This window comes from Chaetodon trifascialis, chromosome 22 (genome assembly GCF_039877785.1).
Source record: "Chaetodon trifascialis isolate fChaTrf1 chromosome 22, fChaTrf1.hap1, whole genome shotgun sequence".
NCBI classification, from domain to species: Eukaryota; Metazoa; Chordata; class Actinopteri; order Chaetodontiformes; family Chaetodontidae; genus Chaetodon; species Chaetodon trifascialis.
The window spans coordinates 19943000-19967760 of record NC_092077.1 but is presented as its reverse complement, the minus strand read 5'-3'; the positions used below and the strand labels follow the sequence as shown (position 1 = coordinate 19967760).

Genomic DNA, 24761 nt, shown 5'->3' with positions numbered 1-24761 from the left:
TTCTAATGTTTCTTCAGGCTCCTCCTCCTCCTGCAGGTACAGAGTGTGTGTACACAAACACTGAAACATCCAGAACGACCCTGCTGTGCTAACATCTGTAATCTGTCTGTCAAATGAAACAGAAACGCACATTTTCAATGTTCGTAGTGTGAAGACTGAGAGCAGAGAGGCTCGCAGACGTACAGCACGAGGTGAGCAGATGTGCTACAGCAGGAATGATGATAATGACAGGACGAGGACGAAGACGAGGACGAGGACGAGGACAGATTGTGGTGTGAGGTTTTGGTCCTGATGGACTGCAGCTTCTTGCTGGACGGAGAGTTTTGACCGACGCAGTTTGAAACACAAACACAACCAAACTAATGACAGTACGAGAGATAATTAGTGTTTCCAGGCTGCGTTCATCTGACGGAGGCGACGGAGACGCTCCAGCAGGTAAGACAGAAGCTGCTTCACCGGCTCGAAGGCCGGACGACCTGAGAGCTGACAGCTTCAGACCAACAGGTCCCAGCATGTGGAGCTCCATGGACAGGAAGCGATGCTCTGCAACCACTTCTAACCGCCGTCCCTCACAGAGGTCGTCTCTGCGTGCGAGAACAAACAAAACACCTAAAACCTCTTCGTGCCGTTCTGCTGACGAACAGTCACACACGGGACAGAAAACGTGACGTTTTTAACGCAGCTCGGGGCCGTCAGCGTCCCCGTTAGACCATCTCCACGGCGAGGCTGAGTTCCTTTGTTTAGGAGGAATTAGCGCAGAAAAAACGAAGCCGTTGTTCTTTAATTTAGGAGAACTAATTAAACATCATATCCAAATAATGAGGGGAAAGTGCTCTGAATCCCGAGACGCCTACAGATTAATTAAGGTGAACTGGTGCAGACTGGCGCTCTACTTTTCCACTCCGGCTGAGTGTGCCTTCGTTCTGCCGAGCAGCGAACGCCGCCGCCTCCGGACCGGCGCCGTCGAATGGCAGCGAGCGCAGACGTGGAAACGTGGGACTGAGCGCCGGCAGAGCGGAGAAGAGTCTGACACATTCGCACATGGCGGCTGTTAAAAACAGGTAGGTGTGGTGTCTGCTCTGTGACGGGGCCGCTGATGGCAGCCAAAAACAGATGAAACAAAGATGCTGCTCGCCAACAACATATTCTGTTTTCTTTACTCGCTCAGCTCTCCAGACTCGGAAGCAGGATTCAGTGAAGCCACAAACAAAATGCTAAACGGACCCCCCCCCCAGCCCCCAGCCTCCTGCTGTCCTCTTTAAGCGCCGTCGTGTTGAACACAGGACCGGTTATGCAAATGAAGCCGTATTTAAAGCAATCATTTGCACTTTTTTCTGTGTCAACAAGCCGCACACAACGCCGCGCTGAACTCTGTAACAGCCGACATCCCTTCACCTCGTTCATGTGCTAATTTATGCATCATCATTTTGGGGCATGTAATGAGATCATCGGGCGCACAGAGAACACGGCAGCCCGGCAGAGGCGGCTGTCTGCCGGTGAAGGACGCAGAGCTGCCTAAAGGTGAGGTGCAGGTGACATCACTGAGGAGGCGTGGCCAGAAGCTTCAGAGTGACACCTTCGACCTGTGACCCAAAACCACCAGATCACATGTTCTGGACTGCAGCTCACTGTCAGACCTGGTCTCAGAGATCAGGTCACCATGGTCCACCATCAGCATCCAGACCACCTGTCAGGACCCCCTGCTGCCCCCTCCCAAAAGCTGAAGCAAGAGAGTGCAATAAAAGCTTCGAACCACCGTTAGAAAAGAGCAGAGGCGCTGCATTAAAACCAAAAGTTAAAAAAGAGCGGACAGCCGGAAACGATTTAAAAACATGCTGATGCTAACGAGGGTTAGCATCAACAGGCTACCTGAACATTTCCAGCACGCCAGGTGTTCGCAGCTCTGCAAAGAAAATCATTTTGGGTCAAAGGTGACCCACGTTTGTGAACCGCGCTTCACTTTTGGGACGTGACCGCCCAGCTGAGAACGGCTGATTTAAACCTCTTCACCTGAAGAGAGCGCACCTGAAATGAGGCTGATAATCCTCATCAGAAAATACACCTGCGATGAAGACTTTACACTCTACCTTCATCATCATCTTCATTTTCTGCATTTTAAATGTTGAAGAAGGCTTCAGTGCCTCCAGAGGGAGCTGTCTGATGGCCTCAAGTGATGTCACATGAGGCAGCATCCATTACGCCACAAACCTCTGAATCTCTGAGGAATTTTAGGCTGCATTGTGGGTAATGTAGTTGTGAAATAAAGATCATATCTGCTGCAGAGTCCAACACTGACACAGGAGCGTCTCACTGCAAGCAGCTTGAAACAACCAATCAGGTTACACAGGCCAAAGCTCGACCAATGCCTGACTGAGACGACACACACAGGACTCGAATCAACTGAGCACGGTCTGAGAAGTGTGTGTGTGTGTGTGTGTGTGTGTGTGTGTGTGTGTGTGTGTGTGTGGGGGTTAGCCAGTCAACCAACCTTAAATTGCCTTCATAGAGAATCACACGCTGTGTTAAACAGAAACACACACACACACACACACACACACACACACACACACACACACACACACACACACTCTCTCACACACACACACACACACACTCACGGCTAGCTAGCTGGTAGCTGTAAGAAACGCCTCCTGGCAGCTCGGCTCACACAGCCACGTTTCACAGAGGAACAATAAAACAGTTCAGAGACGGTTATTAGCACCTAACACACACACACACACACACACACACACACACACACACACACACACACACACACACACACACACACACACACACACACACACACACAGATGTTTCAAATAAATAATGTGAATTTGTACAAACGAGGCTTCACGAAGGTGTCGGAGTTCTAACATTTGTGGATTTTTGAGACTTCTCTCGCAGCAAAACGGCCAAATTTGTCCACACGTCGATGAAGTGCAGTTAATCCGCTGCTGCGGTTCATCGAGAAACATCTGAGGCAACGATGACGGACGCCAAAGTGAATCCTTTATCATCCGCTCGCAGCTGGGAGCGTTCACAAACACTTTAATCAGCGTCAACAGTTTAGCGGACGGCCAGTTGGACATTTCTCTGGAGGGACGGAGGAGACGGCGAGCTGCGACCCAGAGTTCATCCACAAAACTCAAAGATTTCTGAGTGAGAAGAAAACAGGCAGGGACACGCTTAGCTGTGAGGAAAAGACACAAAACAATACAAACACACACAAAACTGAACTCTCCTCCATCCATCAGTCTTTAAACACAAACTCACTGACCATCAATCAATCAATCAGGTCAATAGTCTGCTTCTTAATCGATAAACGCAGCAATCGTTAGACGCAGACTTTTTATTGGAAGAGTCGAGTTTTCCTTTTTCTATTTATTCATTAGTTTATTTTTGTGATTTATCATCTTCATCAGAGGATGAAGCACGTGTGATGAAGTGTCTGACTGCAAAATATGAATCTGAAATCAATCAATCCGTATTGATGATGTGATTTTGGCGTTTCAGTGGAGAAGCGGAGTCAAAGGTACGAGAGCTGACGTGATCGGACAGTGAGGAAGTCCGGACGGAGACTCTTCCCTGGCAGGAGCAACCGAGGATGATGGGATTTGTAGTTTTTAGAGCAAAACTGAGTGAATAACGTGATCAGTCAGAGGGAGATTCACGACTGCACGTGTCCCAAATCAGACTGAACAGCAGCTCAGTCCTGACGAGGGTCCGCGCTTCAGTCAGTGTGAGAAAATCTGTCCAGACGAGCTTTCAGCCGTGATCATCCAATCAAAGCAGGAGCAGGATTTAATTCTCCGACGGAGAAACGCAACTCAGAAAACCCTCCTGCTTCCCTGAAGGCATCGCAGCGTGGAAACACTTCCTGTCTGTAAGTAACAACAACAAACTACAGTTTGGAGGCTCTGCTGCACACACACACACACACACACACACACACACACTGCACACACACACACAAACTGCACACACACTCTGCTGCACGCGCACACACACTGCACACACACACACACTCTGCTGCAAACACACACACTCTGCTGCACACACACACACTGCACACACGCACACACACACACACACACACACACACACACACACACACACACACACACTCTGCTGCACACACACACTCTGCTCTGATCTGCTGATCTTGACCAATCAGGACTCAGGATGCTCCTGTTGGCTCAGCAGTCAATGAGAGAAAAACCTGAAACAAAAGTTGAATTTGGAGACTCGAGAGTCGCTCGTTCACACCTTGAACTCCTCCAAACTTGTGAAAACTGGTTTCCCTGAAGCTTACAGGTTCCTGTCGAGTGTTGCTGTAAACAAACAGACGCTGTTTACGCTCTGGGTTTCTTCCTGTTGTGTCCTAGCAGTCCTGTTCAGGATGTTTCCTTCCTCATAAAACATTTCTAAAGCACTTTTTTAAATCTGAAAACAGTTAGCTTGCTAGCTAGCAGTCTTCTTCTTCTCCGCCTTTGCTGATACGCCGCTACATCAGCTGACACCTTACTGCCACCAACTGTCCATTAGTGGAACAGCTCGTGTTTGCTTAAACCTGCGCAGCACAAAACAAACAGGAAACACTGCTCACAGCACGCAGTGGTCACACACTCACAGGACGCCTTTAACAAGTTTATCACAATGACATCATTTCCTGTCGTCAGCGCAGCGGCTCTGTTTTCAGGTGAGGTCGGGCAGGAAAGCCTGATCGTTTCTGTTTAGCGTTAATGAAAGCTTTTTAATGAAAGCTGGAGGAAACACCTTGTTCTTAAAGCTGCGCCTGTGATTTAGTTCATGCAGACGAGGAGAATATTCAGCTTCTCAGTCTGCAGCAGGAGCCTGGAACGAGACCAGAACCAGCAAAACCAGAACCCAAGACAGACCTGAACCAGTGAGCCACACAGCAACGATCAGAGCAGTGTGTGTGTGCGTGTGTGTGTGTGTGTGTGGATTCCCCACATTGTCAACATTCCTTTCCACAGTTAACACTTCCTCCCTTGTTATTACCCACAAACCACCTGGCCCCCTGTCACCTGGATACCTGTGTGTGTGTGTGTGTGTGTGTGGTGTGTGTGTGTGTGTGTGTGTGTGTGTGTGTGTGTGTGTGTGTGCTGTAACTGAGCAGTGCTTCGCTAACGACCTTCATCAATAATACAAGACCTTACACACACACACACACACACACACACACACACACACAGAGTCAAGCCTACTTCAAGTGCCATAATCTGTTGATAAGCTCCTCAGTCGCTCTTCAACCAAGACAATAAAACAAAGCCTCTCTCTCTCTCCGTCTGTCTCTGTCTCTGTCTGTCCGTCTCTCTCTCTGTCCATCTGTCTGTCTCTCTGTGTCTCTCTATGGGACTCACTCAGTAGGTGTGTGTTGTACTTGCTGGTGTAGTAGTAAACGTCTTCGTAGCCTTCCTGGTAATCGTCATCTGCCCGGTACCTCCTCCCTCGCCTCCTCCTGCCCAGCAGGCGCAGCAGGGCCAGGAACCGCTCCATCACCACCAGCAGCAGCAGCACCCCAGGTCCAAACCGGGCCGGGCCGAGCTGGGCCAGGCTAAGCTATACGCTTACAGCAAGGCTAATAACGACGAGAGCTAACGGAAAGCGTTATTCCACAGAGGGAGAGGGGGTGAGATCAGGTTTCCTCCTCGCCTGCTCGCCTCTGCACACACTCACACACACACACACACACACCTCTGGATGTCACACACACATGCATGCACACACACACATTAGCTAGCCTGTAACACACACACACGCACTCACTCACTCACATGCTCTTTGTATTCACAGCTCTATCTGCAGCCTCCCTCTCCTCCTCTGTTCCTGTCTTCTTTCGGCTGTTGGTGCATCTAGGCGGGCTCAGCCAATCACGGGGCTTGCAGCTCACACACACACACACACACACACACACACACACACACACACACACACTTGCTCACTCGCTTCTCTCGCCCTCTAACACACCACTCCTCCATCTCAGCACTCCATTGTGTGTGAATGTGTGTGCGCGCTGTAAATGTGCACTTGAAGAGTCAGCAGAGAGAGGAGACCAGCTTCGTTTCCTTCATTAGCTCCTTCCATCCTTTGTTGCATCCTAGCTTCCATTTTTCCTTGCTTCCTTTGTTCTGCTGCATCCTTTGTTGTCTACTTGCATCCTTCCTTCCTTCCTCCTTTCCTCTATCCATATTTTCTGTTTTTCCTTTCCTACCATCCTCACCTCCTCCTCCTCCTCCTCCTCCTCCTCCTTGTTCACACACACTTCATTCCAGTGAGGGGGAAGGGAACTCTTCAGGCATGCATGTGTGTGTGTGTGTGTGTGTGTGTGTGTGTGTGTGTGTGTGTGTGTGTGTGTGTGTGTGTGAATTCCAGGGAGCGGTCTGTAATTGAACACTAGGGGGAGGAGAGGAAATAAGGAAAGGGAACAAGGTGAGAAGAGAAGTGAGGAGGAGGGAAGGAGAGGAGAGCAAAGGAAACTAGGAGAGGAAAGGGGAGACGAGTATAGAGTAAAGGGAAAGTAGGGCGAAATGAGAAGGACCATGATGCTCTGCTCCTCGCTCCTCCGGCCCGTGACGTGGAGGCGGAGTCACAGGTGCATCCTGAAGACAGACCTCCATTGTGTGATCGCCAAACTACCGACAGCAGCAACAGGAACCCAAACACTATTTATGTTTATTCACAAAATAAAAGCCTCTTCACTTTTCACGGACTCTGACTGAACTTCACCCGCGATCGTCCCGACGACCTCCGGCAGCTTCACTTCTCACCTTGCTGCAGGTGTGTGACATCGCTGCTCGCTGTGTTTACAGGTGCGACAGCTCAGTTTTGTTTTGGGGTGTTCTGACTGCGTCCAGATAGATTTGAAAGGTCTGAACAGGAAGAAACAACAGCGCGACGCACAAGGACGTCGAATCCAGAGCGACTGAAGTGTATCAGGGTCGCTGCCGCCTCCCTGAGCTCTGCGCCGCCACGTGACAGCGCCATTGTTCGGAGGCGAGATGATGGATCTCGACTTCTCACGCTTTCGTGTTGGAAAGCTGCATCACCAGCGTTCGAAGTTAATGACGCCTGCATCATTACTGCAGACAGGTTGCTGCGTGTGCGCAGAGACACACGAGTCCCATCGGATGAGCTGGGACGGCCCGCCTGCAGCCTGAACAGAGCCGTGATGTCCACCTGTGTCAGGTGAGGCGGCCTCCTCCACCACTCTGCTGCATGTGAATGAATCACTTCTCCGTCCTCTCCTTCGTCATCCAGGATTTTCTTCCTCCTTTCCGCTCCGAGTGGATCTCGGCTCATTCGGGGATAATTAGGTCCAAATATTTGTCCTGTGCAGCTGCACAGTTATCAGCGCTCTGAGGAGCCCGAGGCTGGAAAACATCCGACTTTCTGCGCCTGCAGACTTTCAGAAAACCACACAGCCGGTTTCACAGAAAACAGGCTGATTCTCCTTCCATCACTCTGTGATTCTGCTGTTCCTCGTTCACGTGAGCGATCGTCGTCTCCTCCAAACAATGCTGCGGTAAGCAAAGATGTCGCATTTGGTAAATGAAATGCCTCCATCCTCGCCGCTCCGAGGCGCTCAGGTGGGAGAGTCGGCCAAATGAAGAGCACCTGAAGTGGTTTTGATAAACTGCGTGAGCTGAGTTCCTCTGACAGAGACCTGGACACACCTGATCCAGGTTCACCTGGGCCTGCTGTCCACAGCTCGAAGCTCAGTTAGCAGGAAGTCAAGCCGCAGTGTTCTGGTGGCAGAAACAGCCTGACGGCGGTCAGACAGGACGCTGTAACTCAGGTGGAAGATAAAGGCTAAATGTTGCCTCTGTGGGCCTGAAATCCGCCTTCAACACCGAGCGTACGAGCCCCCGAAGGCGTGACGCCATCAAACACTCAGCGTGCAGTGAAGCTCATAAAGACCTGCACACTGGACTCTGAGATGTTTACAGCAGCTGACGAGACTTTTGTGGCTCTTTGAAGCCGCAGCTTTCATGAGGTGACACACGGTGACCTGAGCGGTGCTTTTACTGCCTGACCGAGAACTTCCTGCCGACCTTTCCTCACATTCGCTCGCTCAAACACACACATTACACACCGAGCTATGCTGCTACAACAACACAAAGGTAGACATGTTTTTTGTTCTCCAGGGTCCGCCTCAGGGTCTCCAGAGTCCAGAAGAGCTCCTCCTGATCAGACTGAGGTCAGCTCTTCACCCGGTCCAGAACCTGGTTCATTCAGGGCTCAACCATTCAGGGTCAGGGCGCTTACGAGCTGGACGGAGGGTCAAACCACGCCGAGCAGCGACTGACGCCCTCCAGTCTGATGAGCCTGTCTCACCGGGTGATTACTGCGTCCTCTGTCTTTCCACTTCTGGTCTCAGCTCAGCGAGAGACAACAACAAGCTACGTGCTAATAACAGAGAGCCGCACTCGTTCGCCTCCTTTAACTCGTCCAGCGCAGCCTTAATTATCATGTTTTTGGATCTGATTCAACATGTTCTGAACTGCGTTTTTAACAAGCCAACCTCATCAGAGCTGTGTTTTCTCTGCCGTGTGATCAGCTGATCCCACCTCCAGACTCCCTGTCCTGACCCGACAGGAGACGTTCAAACACGAAACCAGACCTGCAGCAACTGGTTGATTGATTGATCGAGAGATAAGTGACTGTGATAATCCGTTGATTGTTTGAATACTTCCTGATTCCAGCTTCTTGTGTTCAGGTCTGCTGCTTGTGTTTGTCATATATGACAAAAAATTTAATATTTTTTACTTTATGGACAGTTTGAGGTGTGGGGAGTTAATCAGGCATTTCAGACTAACTGACTGAGGGCTGTGTGCGACATATGAAGACAGAGCAGTGTGAAATGACCGCAGTAACACAGCGTGATGCAGCTCTGCAGGCGTGTGTGTCAGACAGACTGAGACGGAGCTAAAACACCCGTCTGGATGCATTTTCAATTTATCAACCAAAACCCCAAACGAGCCCACAAGGAAGAACCCAAACTATAAAAAGACAGACAGCCACAAGCCGAACGTCCTCATCAGCGTCTCACTCCACCAGAACAACATAAGACACGGACAACCTTTAAATGGACCTGCAGTTAATGGACATGTACTTCGACCTGTAGACCCAGACCCTGATCCTGATCCTGATCCTGATCCAAGTCCTCCTGACAGCAGAGGACGTGCAGCGTGGATGAAAATGTGTCCGCACTCTTTAATGATGGCAAACTTTGTTTTTTATGAGCGACTTAATCCAAATACCAAATGTCAGGCTCGAACTATGACGGTCATAAACCTGAATTATTGATATGATGAATGAAAATGTAACTGAGAACGACACGTCATCAGAGACGAGAGGCGGAGGTGTTCATGATTCCAGTCAATAACGCTGTCTTCAGAGACTATCTGTCCTGAGGAGGACAGAGGACTGACAGAACGCTTCATCAGATGGACGATCAGCTCAACCAATCAGCTTCTGCTGGACGACGATGCTTCAAACACGGACGCTGCTGCAGAGAAGCTGCAGACGGTCAAAGTGCTTCACACACAGCAGAAGATCTGGACCATCAGAGTCACTGATTCAGGATCAGACCACACGAGAAACGACGTCTCAGGCTGTCCTTCAGGTCCTGTTGCTGAACAATGGACAGAAAAGTGTTTCTGCACATCACGGTCTCACAGAGAAGCTGACCTTTGACCTTCTGGATCTAAAATGCCATCACTTCATCGTTTCATCCTCTGAGATGTTTGTGTCCTGAGACGTCAGGAGGACGGGACCCACAGATGGACGGACGAGCAACCCGCAAACACGACGCCTGCAGACACAGCTGCTGTCGGAGCGGAGTCACCAAAAGTCCAACAGAAATATGACCAGGCGCCAACAGCGTGTCCCCGAGTCCAGCTGGGACCTCTGTGGCACATCTGGATCTGTTCAAACTCTAATCAACTGACAGATGAGCGGGATAAAGATCCTAATGGAGGCGTCAACACCCAAAATAAACACAAATATATATATTATAAATAGACAGCAGTGAACCGCTGACCCCACCGACGTGGACATGTTGGTGGGGTCAGCGTGGACACGTTGGGTCCGTGATGGGCTGGTACAGCGATGTGGCTCCAGACGGCCCCCCGTGGGCCGTTAATGAGGCCTGGGAGAACCACGTCAGCCCCATGTGGTGCAGTAATCTCAAGGTCCAGAGAGGAAAAGAAGAACAACCGCGTCCAATTAACGAACTTTTAGTTTAGTTAGTAATTGGACCTGAGCGTCAGTGACGGCCTCATTTGAAGGATAAAAGCTGCCTGCTGTGCGTCTTTCTGAAACTGTTGATGAAGAGAAGAAGAAGAAGGTCCTCAAAACTTAAGAAAGCAGTAACTTCAGCCCAAAGCACATCTTTGTGGTGAACGTTCAGAAAGGTTTTCTCTGGGTGTCAGATCAAAGGGGGACGTGGACCCCCACCATGTTCTGTCCTTTGGTTGAAAGCTCGCTGGTGGTTTCTGTGTGGGATCATCTGAGCTTTCCCACAATGCATATGTTCTACACCCCCCCCCCTTCCCAGCCGAGGCTGCGCTGGCAGCCCGTGCAGGACGCTCCCTCGTGGGCATGTTGGCTGAGGAAATGAGAGACGGACAATCTGGGGAAAGCAGACGGCGACCAGAATATTATGATCATGCACACGAGAAGACGATTAACCAGGTTACTGCGCGTTTCATCCCAAACACAATCAAAGACGCCGTGAAGCCACAAACAGCCTCTTTGAACGGTGAAAAGACTGAAGCCTGGCCAGCTCGTACACATCAGACCCTTACAGACGACGCTTCAGTTCAAACAGGTGCGTTTACCTGTTCGCTGTGGGTCGTTCTGCGGTGCAGCTGTTAAACACTCACAAACAGAGCAGCGATAGCAGACATGAGCTTTTAACATGAGTTAAGAAGCTGAACGGCCGTTAAATCCAGTCTAACAACCTCACACACACACAGCAATGATAATCAAACTGTCCAAATCTTTTATTAGTGTCCTCTGGCACTTCATTAAAACGTCTGTCCATGGTGCTGCAGCACACCAGCGAGACTTCTGCACAAGACGGCGTCTTCATCCCGTCTTCACCCGCCCGTCCTCGCTCGCAGCACGCCGTCCAATAACACTCCTGACGCTCATCCTCAGGTGTTTCTCTGTGACCATTAGAAACTTGCTGTCAGTCACCAGAGGCAGGTTTCCCCACGCGGGTCCTGATGATGCGCTGATGATGCAGTCATGAAGCGTCCAATCACTGACTTCTACTGACGGGATATTTTAGGATCAACAAGCAAATTCTCACATTTGAGAAGACAGATCCAGGTACTGTTTGGGTGGAGAAAAGAACCAATCAGACGCATTTATCCATTAGCCAATCGCTCCTGTAATCACTGCTTCATGTGTGTGTGTGTGTGTGTGTGTGTGTGCGTGTGTGTGTGTCACTCTTCAGCCAGCATTTTTCTGTCTGTCAGGCAGCAAGGCATCGTGGGATACAAGAGCTGTCAGGACAGGTGTCAAAGGTCAACACACACGCATACGGGCACACACACACACTCTTACACACAGTTTCCTGACTGTCACTGTACACCCTGCAGACCAGCTGTCAATCATGTGTGTCTGTCAAAGGTCAGAGTTCACAGAGATTTACTATGTGTGTGTGTGTATGTGTGTGTGTGTTTCCTGTCGTGGACATGTTTCATCTCACCTCAGGACACACAAACACACACTGGGTGTGTGTTGAACCAGTTTACTGCCTGTGTGTACCTCAGCAGCAGCTGTGGGAAACCAAACAGTCACAACCAGACGTGCAGTGTGCTTGAACAGGTGAGAAGCTTGAACAGGTGAGAAGCTTGAACAGGTGAGAAGCTTGAACAGGTGAGAAGCTTGAACAGGTGAGAAGCTTGATCAGGTGAGAAGCTTGAACAGGTGAGAAGCTTGATCAGGTGGAATCGAACCCTTTTCAAGCGTCAGCAGCGATGATGTCGACTCATATCCCAGAAGCCTCTCTGCATTGTGTCCCCACTGAACTTCCTGGGAACGCCTCACCGGCGTGAACACGAGCCGCCACACCGGCTCGAGCAGAACCGCGTGACGTAACGCAGAACGTGTTCACGTGTGACGACAGAGGCCAAAAAATGGCCGACGGCCTCACTGAACGGTCCGTCGGGAACCAGAGACAAAAAGACAAGAGGGACGCTCGATAATCACCTGGTCAAAGACAGAGCGCCGTCACCGCTCTGAGCCCCGACACCACGGCGAGGAAACACTGCAGACGCTGCACGACTTCTACAACCACTGTTCAGAAACACACAGAGGAAACACAGCGAGGCTGACGGAGCTCGAGCCATAAATCTGCCGGCTGATATCAGCTCATTGTAGGCATCAGATTTCATCCAGACGCTGAGCTGGACATGATTTAGACTTTCTCAGCGGCATGACGTCCACTGTGTGCACGAAAAATCTGAGGTTAAGATTAAGATTAACACCTGAGAAGCTGGCGGAGACGCTGCCGTTTCATGTTGGGGAAGATCAATCGAATGCTGGTGGACAGAAAATTGGAAACACCTTTGAGTCTTCGTCCAATCAGCTCATTTGTTGTGCTTCTGTTGCGTCATTATTGTTGATCTGAGGTCCGAGGACGCTTCGACTGACTCGATTAAATCACCAATTAATCTGACGATTCCATCACACTCCTGAGTGAGGACATCCTTCTTTCACATTTAAATGTGCTAAAGTCAGATTAGCTTCAGCGCTAGCTCAGGACGGCGAGGGAGGGGCGCCGCGTTAGTCACGGCTCCGCCTCCCTTACCTGTCAGGCACACCTGAGGGCTTCAGCGCCCCGCGAACACGACTCATCGGCGCTTCACGCTACAGACCTGACAGCCGGGCAGATGGTCGAGTCACATTAGCTGACACAGGCAGAGAGAGAGAGAGAGAGAGAGAGAGAGAGAGAGAGAGAGAGAGAGAGAGAGAGAGAGAGAGAGAGAGAGAGAGAGAGAGAGAGAGAGAGAGAGAGAGTGTGTGTTGCTGCTAAAAATGACAAGTGGAGCCTCATTTGCATATCGCTCTCAAGCCTCTGCAGCTCTGTAACACGATTGGACGCCTTGTCGGTATGTGTGTGTGTATGTGTATAATCTGATTCTCCACGCTACGCGCGCGCACACACACACACACACACACACACACACACACACACACACACACACACACACACACACACACACACACACACACACACACACACAGAGTTTATCATCTACTGCCACCTGCTGGCCGCTCAGGGGAACAGCAGCTTGCATTCAGAGAAAACCACCGATTTTAGACACTTCAGAGGTCCGAGACCTGCTGAGAAATCCCATGATTCAGTGGGGCAGGCAGGCAGACGGGCAGTGATTGATAAAGCCTGAGGGTGAGTGAGACAGACGGAGAGACCTACAAACAAACTGAACAAAAGGGAGACAGACGAGTGAATCTATGGTCTTAATGGACTGCTGAGTGACTGACCTTGATCTCTAATGGACACACACACTCACACTCACACACACACACTCACACACACACACTGCATTGACTTCCATTCGCTGCCCGGAGGCTCTGCTCAACCTGAACCCAGAGAGAGAAAGGACAAACAGCTGGACAACAGCTGAACTGAAGACAAACGGGAGGACACAAACTCGTCCTGAAAACACACAAAGATCACAGCGTGATGGAAACCAGTCGGATATCAAGGCCTGAAGCCAAACACACTCCTTTTTTCTCTGTTTAAAGACTGCAGCTAACAACCACGTTCATCACTTCGCCTCTTTATTTTGTTTTTCATCAAACTCAAGAAAACTGAAAAATGTGCGTTACGTCTTCAGATCGCTTATCTTGTCCAACATAAAACTCGAATATATTCAGTTTACAGTAACAAATCCTCATCTTTAGGAAGAGAAAACTGATTAAACTGCTTGTTAATTCACGTCCTGTCGTTCACCTGCTCCCTAACTGCATGTCAACATTTCCCAAACTGCCGCCATCAGCCGACTCCGAACCAACACATTCGTCTCAGTTTCACATTTCAGCCGACGCCGACTCAAGTGACATCACTCGAGGACATTGATCCCACTTCACACGCCTCCCTCTGACACGCTGAAGGCTGCGTGGACATACGCAGAGACGTCCTCGTCCCCCCCGCATCGAGCTGCGGTCCCTCATTCAGAGCTCAGCAGGAATAATAAGATTTACATGACTGGCGTCCTGCTGCCCCCCCGCTCCGACTGCACGAAAGACGCTTCAGACTGGACGTCGGTCTTTCAGCCAAGGACGGCGGCGACGTGCTGCTAAGGTGTAGTTTTCTCCTCCACCTTCTTCAAGCTCAGAGACAGAAAGACGTGTGTTAAGACACACACACACTAATGCACGTCTGTGGGCCTCTCGAGGACAACAACGGATAAAACAGAAGAAATGAATGAAAGACTGTCTGCAGGTCTCAGTGTCAGAAAGACTGCTGGACAGTGAGGACACACTGAGACATCGTCTGTGTGTGTGTGTGTGTGTGTGTGTGTGTGTGTGGGTGGGTGTGTGAGGGAGAGATAGTGTATTAATACGTGTTTTATGTCAGTGTGACCATGCTGCGCTTATCCAAGTAGAAAATGAGTGTATGTGTATGATGCCAGCAGCTTGGCGGTCCACCTGGACGCTGCCCAGGGCCGTGTGTGTGTGTGTGTGTGTGTGTGTGTGTGTGTGTGTGTGTGTGTGTGTGTGTGTGTGTGTGTGTAACAGATGAAGGACAGTAAAAGCAGACCCTGATTCTGGGTCTGTTTCCTGTTGAAAGACTCAGTGTGGATGCTGTGCAGTGTCATGGCTCTGTCCTCTCTGTCCGTCCTCTCTGTCCGTCCTCTCTGTCCGTCCTCTCTGTATCTACATCTTATCTACTTCAACACATCGTCAGTCAGACGTAAAAGGAAACAGCTTTTTGTCTAAAACACTGATCTGGAAGAGAAAACAAATCAACAAAACAAAGTACGGCAAGCACACAGGACCAAACCTTATTCATGAGGTGCATTTCACTGCTGAGGAAACGTGTTCAAAGACAACAGAGATAATTAACTAGCACTGTTTTTATGACGAGTTAATCTGTGTCAGATGAGTTCATCTGTGTCAGATTAACTGACATGAACAGTCGAGCGCACTAATTACACACAGCCACACGACACATAATCCTCCACAAAACCACAACTTCAGGACGAACTGGATCGCCGACCGAGAGCCAGACGTGATCATCAGAGCTGGACTCACCGACAGCAGCTTCAACGCCTGCTGGGAAGTAACTGAGTACATGTACTCAGAGGTGTGAGACACCTGTGCTTCAGGTGTTTGTGACGCTGGTTCAGAATCAGATTATAAAGACATGAACAGGAGGCTGTTACAAATCACACGTTCACCCGCCACAGATCCAGGTAATGCTCAGGTGTCCACATACTTTTGGCCATGTGGGCTGAGCTGAAAGAATCAGTGCAGCGTCACCTGGTGATATAATATTTATACAACTCACACACACACTTAAAACACACACATTTAAACGGATAAAGTCGGAGTGACACACACAACGACACACACACACACTGTCAGCAGTTTGTTCCACAGAGTCATGGTGGGGGGGGGAGAGAGCAAGAGAGAGAGAGAGAGAGGGAGGGGGGGAGAGGGAGGGAGAGAGAGGGAGAGAGAGGGAGGGAGAGAGAGAGAGAGAGAGAGAGAGAGAGGGAGGGAGAAAGAGGGAGAGAGGGGGGGGAGAGGGAGGGAGAGGGAGAGAGAGGGAGAGAGGGAGAGAGGGAGAGAGAGAGAGAGAGTCTCTTGGTAAAATGTGCCAGAGACGATAGGGATAATACATTAAGCTGGATGTACACACACACACGCACACACAGAGTCTCACACACTGACACACACAGTCACACACACACACACACAGTCTCACACACTGACACACACAGTCACACACACACACACACACACACACACACACACACACACACACACACACACACACACACACACACACACACACTGACACACACACACGCAGTCAGGTCTGCTTCAGTAATCCTGAGGACAAAGATGAGCAGAGTTCTGACATCAGCACCTCTTAAAGGACAGTGTGTGTGTGTGTTTCAGTGTGTACTTCAGTGTGTGTGTGTTTCAGTGTGTACTTCAGTGTGTGTGACAGCAGAAGAGAAAGCAGTTTGTGAAGCTGTGTGTTACTGCGTGTCTTAGTGTGTGTGTTTGAGACATTTTCTCTGCGTCTAAGTTAAAAAGCTTAAAACGGAGGGATGATGTCATGCTGTGAGACACACACACACACACACACACACACACACACACACACACACACACACACACAGAGTAATCATTACTGAACACACACAGAAACAAACTAGGCTAACCATTCGAAGAACAGTAAAACTGCGAGCTGCAAAATGATCAGTCCTCCTTTTGTTGGATGAATCGATTGTTTACTCGATGAAACATCAAACAACAGAGACAAATGTCCACAGTGACGTCCTCAAAAGTCCCACAGACTTTCCATTTTTCAGGATATTCACCAGAGAAAAGCAGAAACACCTCACAGGTGAGAGGCAGGAAGCTTTTTTCACCATTTTGGCTCGAAAAATGACTGAAATCACACAATTTAATGGATTAATGGTAGAATTAACAAGAAGTGGACAGGATGTCCATTAAAAAGACGTCTCAGGAAAGCGCCAGCAGACTCAAACAGTCTCGTGTCTGCGAGGAGACACGTTTGTGAGAAGGACGCTCCTGTCGAGCGGCAGACAGCAGAGGTCAGGACGAGGCCTGAGGACACACAGGTGCTGGTCCCTTCTGGACTTGCCAGGTAAGACATCGGGGTCGTGACCCTGAGGCGGTCGCCATCGGCCTGCGGGCTCTGAAGCCCGGAGTCGATGGACCATCAGCTCGTCCTCTGTGGATAACTGGAGCTGGACAAACCCTCGCTGAAGCAAACGATGGAGCGTGAGAGACACCCGTCCATCACCGAACAAACATCTTTAAATCTGCAGGAAGGAGTCGGTAAAATGAGCCAAACTCAGGGGAAAATACGACTAACTAACGTCCGTTAATGACCCTCGGGTGGATGTTTGTGAGGGCTGCGGTCCTGCTGCAGGTGAGGAGGTGAACTCTGGGAAGGCGTTTCAGGAGATGACGAGCAGAGCTCTCGGAGGCTCGAGTGGAACACGATGTTGACGAAACAAACGCTCCTGATCCGTGTTACTACAGGACGATACAGCGGTGCTCGGCGTCTCTTATGGTCCGTCTATCTATTATTTACCTGTTATCTATTTTTACTCTCCTGCCTGTGGTCGTCTGATGTTTTCTCTCTCGTGCTGCTGTTTCTCCATGTTTGGTGTTTAACATTTGAGTGTATTGTTGGTTTCGGAGCGTCCCGCTGCGACGCGCTGTGACCACGGTGAGCCTCACCTGAGGATTACCTTATTATCTCTGTGCGAGCGCCGCAGACAGGTTTACAGCACTAAATCAACAGCGCTGTTTTTAACAGCCTCTGGGCTGAAGCTCTGGATTAGGAAGCGTTTAACATCCTCCCACCTGTACAGGACGACAGCGGGTCACTGAATCACGCTGTGGGTTAAAGTCTGATCGCAGGGCGCCAACGGAGTGAAACACGTCCGTCAGCAGAAAAGTCATCCGACTGTTCTGATAACAGATCAATCACTTCGATTGGTTCACTGAGCAGAAGAGCCGAATCTGCAGTTCTTCCTGTATTTCATATGTTTCTGGTTTTGGACCTTGTGGTGACTCATAATGAGTGTTTGACTGAGTGAATAAATAAACTATTCAATGATGAAAATAATCATTTACTGCGGCCCTTGATCAGAAGTCAAGCCGGTCGCTGAGAACGAATCCTCTGACCTCGATACTGAAATGACTAAACTCAGCAGGGTGATAAACACCTGAGCACAGGTGAGACTGAGACATGATGTGTGCAGAGCTGCAGCGTCAGGCGGGAGCTAACGTGGCTAACGGGCTAGCAGAGGACTCCACGTGTGGACGATTATGAACTCATCAAACGCTTTGCTGCTGTTTCCGTCTCACCGCCGTCCAGCGTCGCCGCCGCTCCGACGCCTCTGATCTTTTATCACACAGCTTCGCTAACAAGGACGGAAACAGTGGGACGGTCTGTCCCTCAAAGCCGGCGGACACTCAGCTGAATTCAACAAACTTTATTCATCCCGAGAGGCGCAATTACTCCTTTAACACCTTCCCACTGTTCGGCTTTTGTGGTGCTTTGGACGTCAAGCAGCCTCGTTTTCTGGACTGTCGTCAGGACAGTTTCAAGGTCTCAGATCTGTACTGAGTCTAATCTAATGATACAAATACTGCATGATGGCGTTCATGGAAGTACTCTTCAGTACCACGAGTCAATGAGGGTTCAGCACTGAGCGAGCCTCCTGCGGCTGGATGGATGGATGGATGGATGGATGGATGGATGGACGGACGGGCGGACGGACGGATGATGGATGGATGGACGGATGGATGATGGATGGATTTCGTTATGCGTCAGGAAACCGTCTCGCTAAATGAAACAACAGATTTCAAAAGGTGGGATGCCGCCTCGTCTGTCGTGGGGGACATGTTCCTGTCTGTGTCCCTGTCCGTGTCCCTGTCCGTGTCTGTGTCCCTGTCTGTGTCCGTGTCTTTGTCCCTGTCCGTGTCCGTGTCCCTGTCCCTGTCTGTGTCCGTGTCTTTGTCCCTGTCCGTGTCTGTGTCCCTGTCCGTGTCCGTGTCCCTGTCCCTGTCTGTGTCCATGTCTTTGTCCCTGTCTGTGTCCGTGGCGGCGGTCGTGCACAGCTTGTCGTGTTCAAACCTTGTTGACGTGAGCTAAAAATGGTTCGTTGAATCTGACACCACGTGTAAAAGGAGAATAACCAGCTCAGGCCGGCGATGACGCGTCTGTTTTTGGTCTGATCGGGACAATTAGATTTGTTTATCTGCATCTTTCACACTTTTAATACTAAAAGGAAAACAGGGTTTATGTCCAACTACGGCCCATTTTCACCACCTATCAAAACACTGTTTTCTCCATTAACCAATCAAACACATGCTCCATGATCTGTCAATAAGAAAAGAGTCCATCACAATTTCCCAACGACTAACACTGAGAGCCATAACATACAGAGTTTACTACGAAATTAAAGTGAGAAAAGAAGCAGATTTTAGCATTTTAACTCAAAAAAACAACTTCAACAGCTGATCGATGGGGAAAACAGCTTCTGATTAATTTTCTGTTCATCAACTGAAATCGTTTCAGTGATAAATGAGTTCAGAAATGTCTGAATCTGAAACACAACCTGCCAGCTTTCATTTATTTTTCACGACAACAGCTTGTTTCTCAGACTGGAAATGTAATGAAATGTGAAACTGAGAGTTATATATGAGAAACTGACTGAGTTACTGCACCAGCTACAGCAGAAACACTTCATCTCTTCACCCAATGAGGTTCACTACGAATGACTACAGGCTGCAACTACTTATTTTAATCATTGATAAACCTGAACCTTCAATCAATGAAATGTCAGAAAATAAAGATCAATGTCTTTCAGACTTTTCTGAAGCTTTCGGTGACGTCATTAAATCAAACCCAAAGACTCGACCTGCAGTGATATAAAACAGAAATGTGGCATTGAGCTTTAAAAATGGCTGAAACTCTTCATGGGTTGCCAGATTCGTACCTTTCTGTTCATGGACTCGCCCGTTCGTAAGGACTCTTACTTCAAGGATTTCACAGACGTCTGAATCTGAAACACCTGCAGGAGGTTTCTTCCTTTAATCTTTGACAAAAGCAGTTTATTTATGGGATTTGGATTAAAGCTACAAACTGTGCAGTGTCATACTACACTGAAAACACAGCACCTCTGCAGAGTTTGCCACACCGCTACACCATGTAGAGGTCTATGGGAGGTTCCAGCACTTTGCCACCACGTCCAGGGCTGTTACATCATTAGAGGCTGTTATGAAAACATGAGGGCTGCTCCTCGCGCGGCCACAAACCGTCACACTCACGCGTCTTCACGCACCTGTGTGCGTGCTCAGCGTCAGCGCCTCACCTGTCAGCGGTCAGTCCATCCTTCACTGCTCTGTCACACTTGACCCCCCTGAAGGGTCACATGCTGTCACAGCAGCGAGCACCGGGGCTGCTGCTGCGCGCGGCCCGGTGAAGGTGGTCGTTACACACACACACACACACACACACACACACACACACACACACACACACACACACACACACAAGGGCAGACCCTCTGCTGACCAGCAGCGACCGTTATTCCTCGCCCGGTTCAACCGTTGGTTAGCCTGTTAGCAGCGCTGCTAACTTCGCTCCGCTGCTCGGTAACCGGTGATCGCTCTAACGTGAAATCACCGTAACGTCACTGTAACCTCACCCGTTGCGTCAGATTAACACGAGACAGCGCACACACACACACGCACGCACACACGCACATTCACACGGTATCAGTTACCAACTTTCACTAATTTCAAGACAGTCGCCGTCTGCGCGAGCTGAGCTCCACCGGCGGCGCCAAAGCACGCTGCTCAGAGATAGCACCGGAGATAATTAGGCTACACGCGCTCTCTCTCTCTCTCTCTCACACACACACACACACACACACACACACACACACACACACACACACAGGTATGTACTAAAGCGCGCACGCACGCACACACGCACGCACGCACACACACACACACACACACACGCACACACACAGGGACTCACTCGCCGGTCGGTATGAACCTGTGCGGATCGGTCTGGTCTGGTCTTACCTCCCTCCTGGTCCGGTTGGAGACAGGCCGGGATGTTTTTCTTCCAGCCGGGCATGATGCACCTCAGGGCGGATAGGGAGTCCAGGGCGGCCCGCTAGCAGACACACACCACCAGCAGCGGGAGGAGCAGCAGCGGCGGCGACAGCAACATGGCTAGTTAGCTTTAGCTTGAGCTCCTACACTACATCGGGATCCACCTCCCCCTGCACTCTGAGCCTACCTCACTCTCCCACTCTCTCTCTTTTTCAACCTCTCACAGGCACGCGAATTCTCGCTCTCTCTCTCTCTCTCCTTTTCTCCTCTTTGTCTATGTCTCTCTACCCCCTCCCCCTCCTGTAACTCTACCCCTCGAGCCTCGCTGTGGTCTCTGGAGGAGTGTGAGCGCGAGGTAGGTAGTGGGCAGAGAGAGAGAGAGAGAGAGAGAGAGAGAGAGAGAGAGAGAGAGAGAGAGAGAGAGAGAGAGAGAGAGAGAGAGAGAGAGGGTGACGTGATGACCGTGAAGGATCCCGCGAGGCAAACGGGGTATCGGTACCGTTTGAGCCCGAACCCGCGCGCCTCATGAGTCAGCCCGATCCGCGCGCTTCTCTTCCCTCAGATAGTCCTGAAAGTGTTTTCTCGTAAGACTTAATTTTCGCAGCCATTTAAGTAATTTGCCCGGCGAGCACGCGCCGGCCGTGCGCACGCGCCTCCCGCCTTCATTCATTCATTCATTCATATCAGAGTGTGATGACGAGACGCAGCAGGAGAGAAAGCTGCCCGGATCAATAAACTCCCCGAGCTTCAAGCAGCCGATACAAGACGGAGAGACACGGACGAATCAGTTCAAAGCGTTCACAGAGAAGCCTACAGGAGCCACAGCAGCTCCAGATAAATACAGAGAGAAATACAGAAAGAAATGCATAAATGATCAGAGTTTATCTCTCAGCCAACCTGTCACCATTACATTCCAAAAAGTACCTGAATTTCCAAAAATAAATGGATAAATAAATAAAGCTCTGGGCTGCCCGTCAATCTGTAAAAACACAAGGTCATGCAGCAGATCTGGAGATGTTTCCAGAAGACTTCAGTCTGCACGAACCAAATATCAGCATGGAAAGATTTTAAAGCTGAACAAATAACGTGAGGTGCGTCCATGTAATGTGAACCCACATTTAAAATATATGTTGACAGCTCAGCTGTTATTTATCAGTGTCCATGTCCTTCGTCCTTCGTGTGGGAGGCTGCGGCTCAGAAAAGGTGTAAATCAGGCCAAACTCAACGGTTTGTGGTTGAAAGCTTCAGGTGGAGATCAGCTGAGCGGACCTCCAGTTGAAGTCTGACATGTAGGAAATGCTTTTATTTGCTCTCACGCAGAGTCAGAAGAGAAGTTCAGTTCCACTTTAACTCAACGCTGACTGACAGAGAGACGGACGCCGAGTGAAATGGACAATCATGAGGATTTTCTTTTGAGGATGTCCCTTCATGCACTAAAAACACAGAAACACGCTAAAATCAAGTCAATGGTCGATGGTTTTTCGCATCCAATGAGCTGAGAAAGCACGTTTGAGGAGGTGAACAGTCTCTGTCCTCGGAGCAGATCGTCCTCAGAGCTGAATGTGGACAGCTCAGTCCTCCTGTGGACCACTCTGTCCCAGCGCCGTCATTTAAAAGCTGAAATGCTGTTTGTATGTTACTCTTATTGTGTTAGTAACAGCTTTAGAAAGCAGAGGTGCTGAGTGAGTACTTTAACTCCAGTAGTCTACTGAAGTACAAACTTAAAGTTAAATTTCAGTGTACTTCTACTCCACAACATTTCAGAGGGAGATATTGTACTTTTTACTCCTCTTCACTTCTTTAGTTTGGTTATTTTCAAATTCAGATTTATTTTCCAAAATATAATCAACAAATGTATTATTAGGTGTTATTACGATAATACAGTAAATAAAGGATTTAAAACTAGCTCCACCTCGACCAGCTCGACATTACTCTGAAATGGGCATTTCTGCATGAGGAGTACTTTTACTTTGGTACTTGAAGTATATTTTGATGCTAATACTTGAACTGTGATTTTGAATGCAGGACTTTTAGTGGTAACTCGAGTATTTCTACAGTGAGATATTGCAGTTTTTCTTTAAATGAAAGAGTACCTCTTCGACTGCTGTTAAAGCTGAAAATAAAAGATAATTTTCTGTAAAAGTATTCACAAAGGGAGGACAGAAATATACAAATACAGACACGTATGACGATTTCACAGCTAATACAAACATGATTTACCCTAACCCTACTTTATTTCAGATTCAGTCAATTAACGATCTGCTGTGTTGGAGTAATGAGCCTGCAGACACATTAACCTGGAAACCACACACACACACACACACACACGCAGGTATTTGAAGTCTAGTTCCTGTCCCGACTCGCCTCGGAGGAATTCAGCCCCGTCTCCGCCCGGCTGTGGATTAAAGGGGAATTCTGCCAAATTTCAGCCTTTAATTGTTCCAGTCAGAGCGAAGAACAAAGCACGGCGCTGATGCTGCGCTGACATCACAGAATAAGAGGACGGTACACCGTTACGACTGACAGGGAGCAGGAGCATTCGTTCTCTGAGGCGCTCTCTGCCACGACCTCTGACCTCTGACCTCTGCTACCTCTGATCCGGGACGAAGCAGCTGCTCATGGAGTTTGTGTTGTTACAGGTTTAAAAACTATGACGTTCATGAGGAGCACATCCACTTTGTAGTATCTCCAACTGTGTGGAAACTGGTCCTGGATCAGAGTTTAAGCTAACGTTAGCAGCTCTGCACTGTGTTTGGAAAGCTTACGCAGCTAACATGACCGATAACGTTGTGACGTGGAAACATTACTTACTGTTTGAAAATGTGAACACACATAGCCAATCAACCAGCCAATCAGGGCCAGAGTCAAGCTAAGAGAAGTTAGCTAATGACAGAGAGCTAGCAACAATTTAGCTTAGCTTAGCAAACCGTCAATGAAGGCACAGAAATCAGGCGCAATGCGAGCAGGCTTTAATTTGCCAGGTTCAGATTTCTCATTTTTCTGTTCATCTTTTCGGGTGTTCAGTTTATGTTAAAGGGGTTTAAAGACTTTACTGGACAAATAAACTGGTTTACATTTTACGGTGGACTGGGCCTGATGGTTTGACAGATGGTAAAAACAAACAAACAAACAAAACCTAATGACAAATGAATGGAACAACAAACTGGATACAAACCAGTGGATCTTAAACAGCAGATTAATTGTCTGACAACAGCAGCGATTGTCTGACAGCCTTCAACATGACAAGCAGCCATCTTTCAACCCCGTGGAGACGTGGAGAGAGGGTGGAGGAAGAGAGGCAGTGAAGTGGAAGAATGAGTCTCTGCAGGCTACGAGACAAAAAGCAGAGACTGACCTCAATATGGAGAGAGACCGAGAGACGAGCAGAGACAGAGAGAGACGTGATGATTCCACCAGTCAGACCAAAATCCACAGCAGCCCATCGCTCTTACAACAACGCTGAGAGGCCGATGTGAGGACGATCGAGTATCAGCACGTTATCCTGGTTTAGTGTGTTAGCATGCTAACATTCGCTAATTAGCATTAACTAGCAACCCTGATCCAGGACAGTCCGGACTGTGTGTAAGATAAAAACCTGAATCAGTCATTTCCAGACAAACTGTGTTCACTGACAGCAGCTTCATGTGTTCATCTCCTTCATCCTTCATGTGTTCACAAACTCGCTCCATCCTCTATGAACGACTGAGCCTTTCCAGGACGCCCCTTTTATACCCAATCATGATCCTCTCACCTGTTACCACTCAGCCTGTTTACCTGTGGAACGATCCAAACAGGTGTGTCTGGAGCCACCCTGAGGGGAACATGAACGTCTGAACGAGGTTTCACAG

At 49.2% G+C, this 24761-nt stretch overlaps 1 protein-coding gene across 6 annotated transcripts in view; it reads right to left on the bottom strand.

Moving 5' to 3' along the window:
• Positions 1 to 21113, bottom strand: part of grip1 (glutamate receptor interacting protein 1) — a 53020-nt gene extending 31907 nt beyond the window's left edge. For 4 of the 6 annotated variants that reach the window (XM_070991908.1, XM_070991909.1, XM_070991910.1 and 1 more), the window contains exon 1: positions 5388 to 5837. In XM_070991908.1, coding sequence (XP_070848009.1) covers positions 5388 to 5523 — 136 coding nt within the window. In that variant the 5' untranslated portion in view covers positions 5524 to 5837. Of the gene's footprint in view, positions 1 to 5387; positions 5838 to 20880 lie in introns of those variants that run through there. The other 2 variants (XM_070991913.1, XM_070991912.1) reach the window with 1 other exon arrangement.
• Positions 21114 to 24761: the final 3648 nt, after the last annotated feature.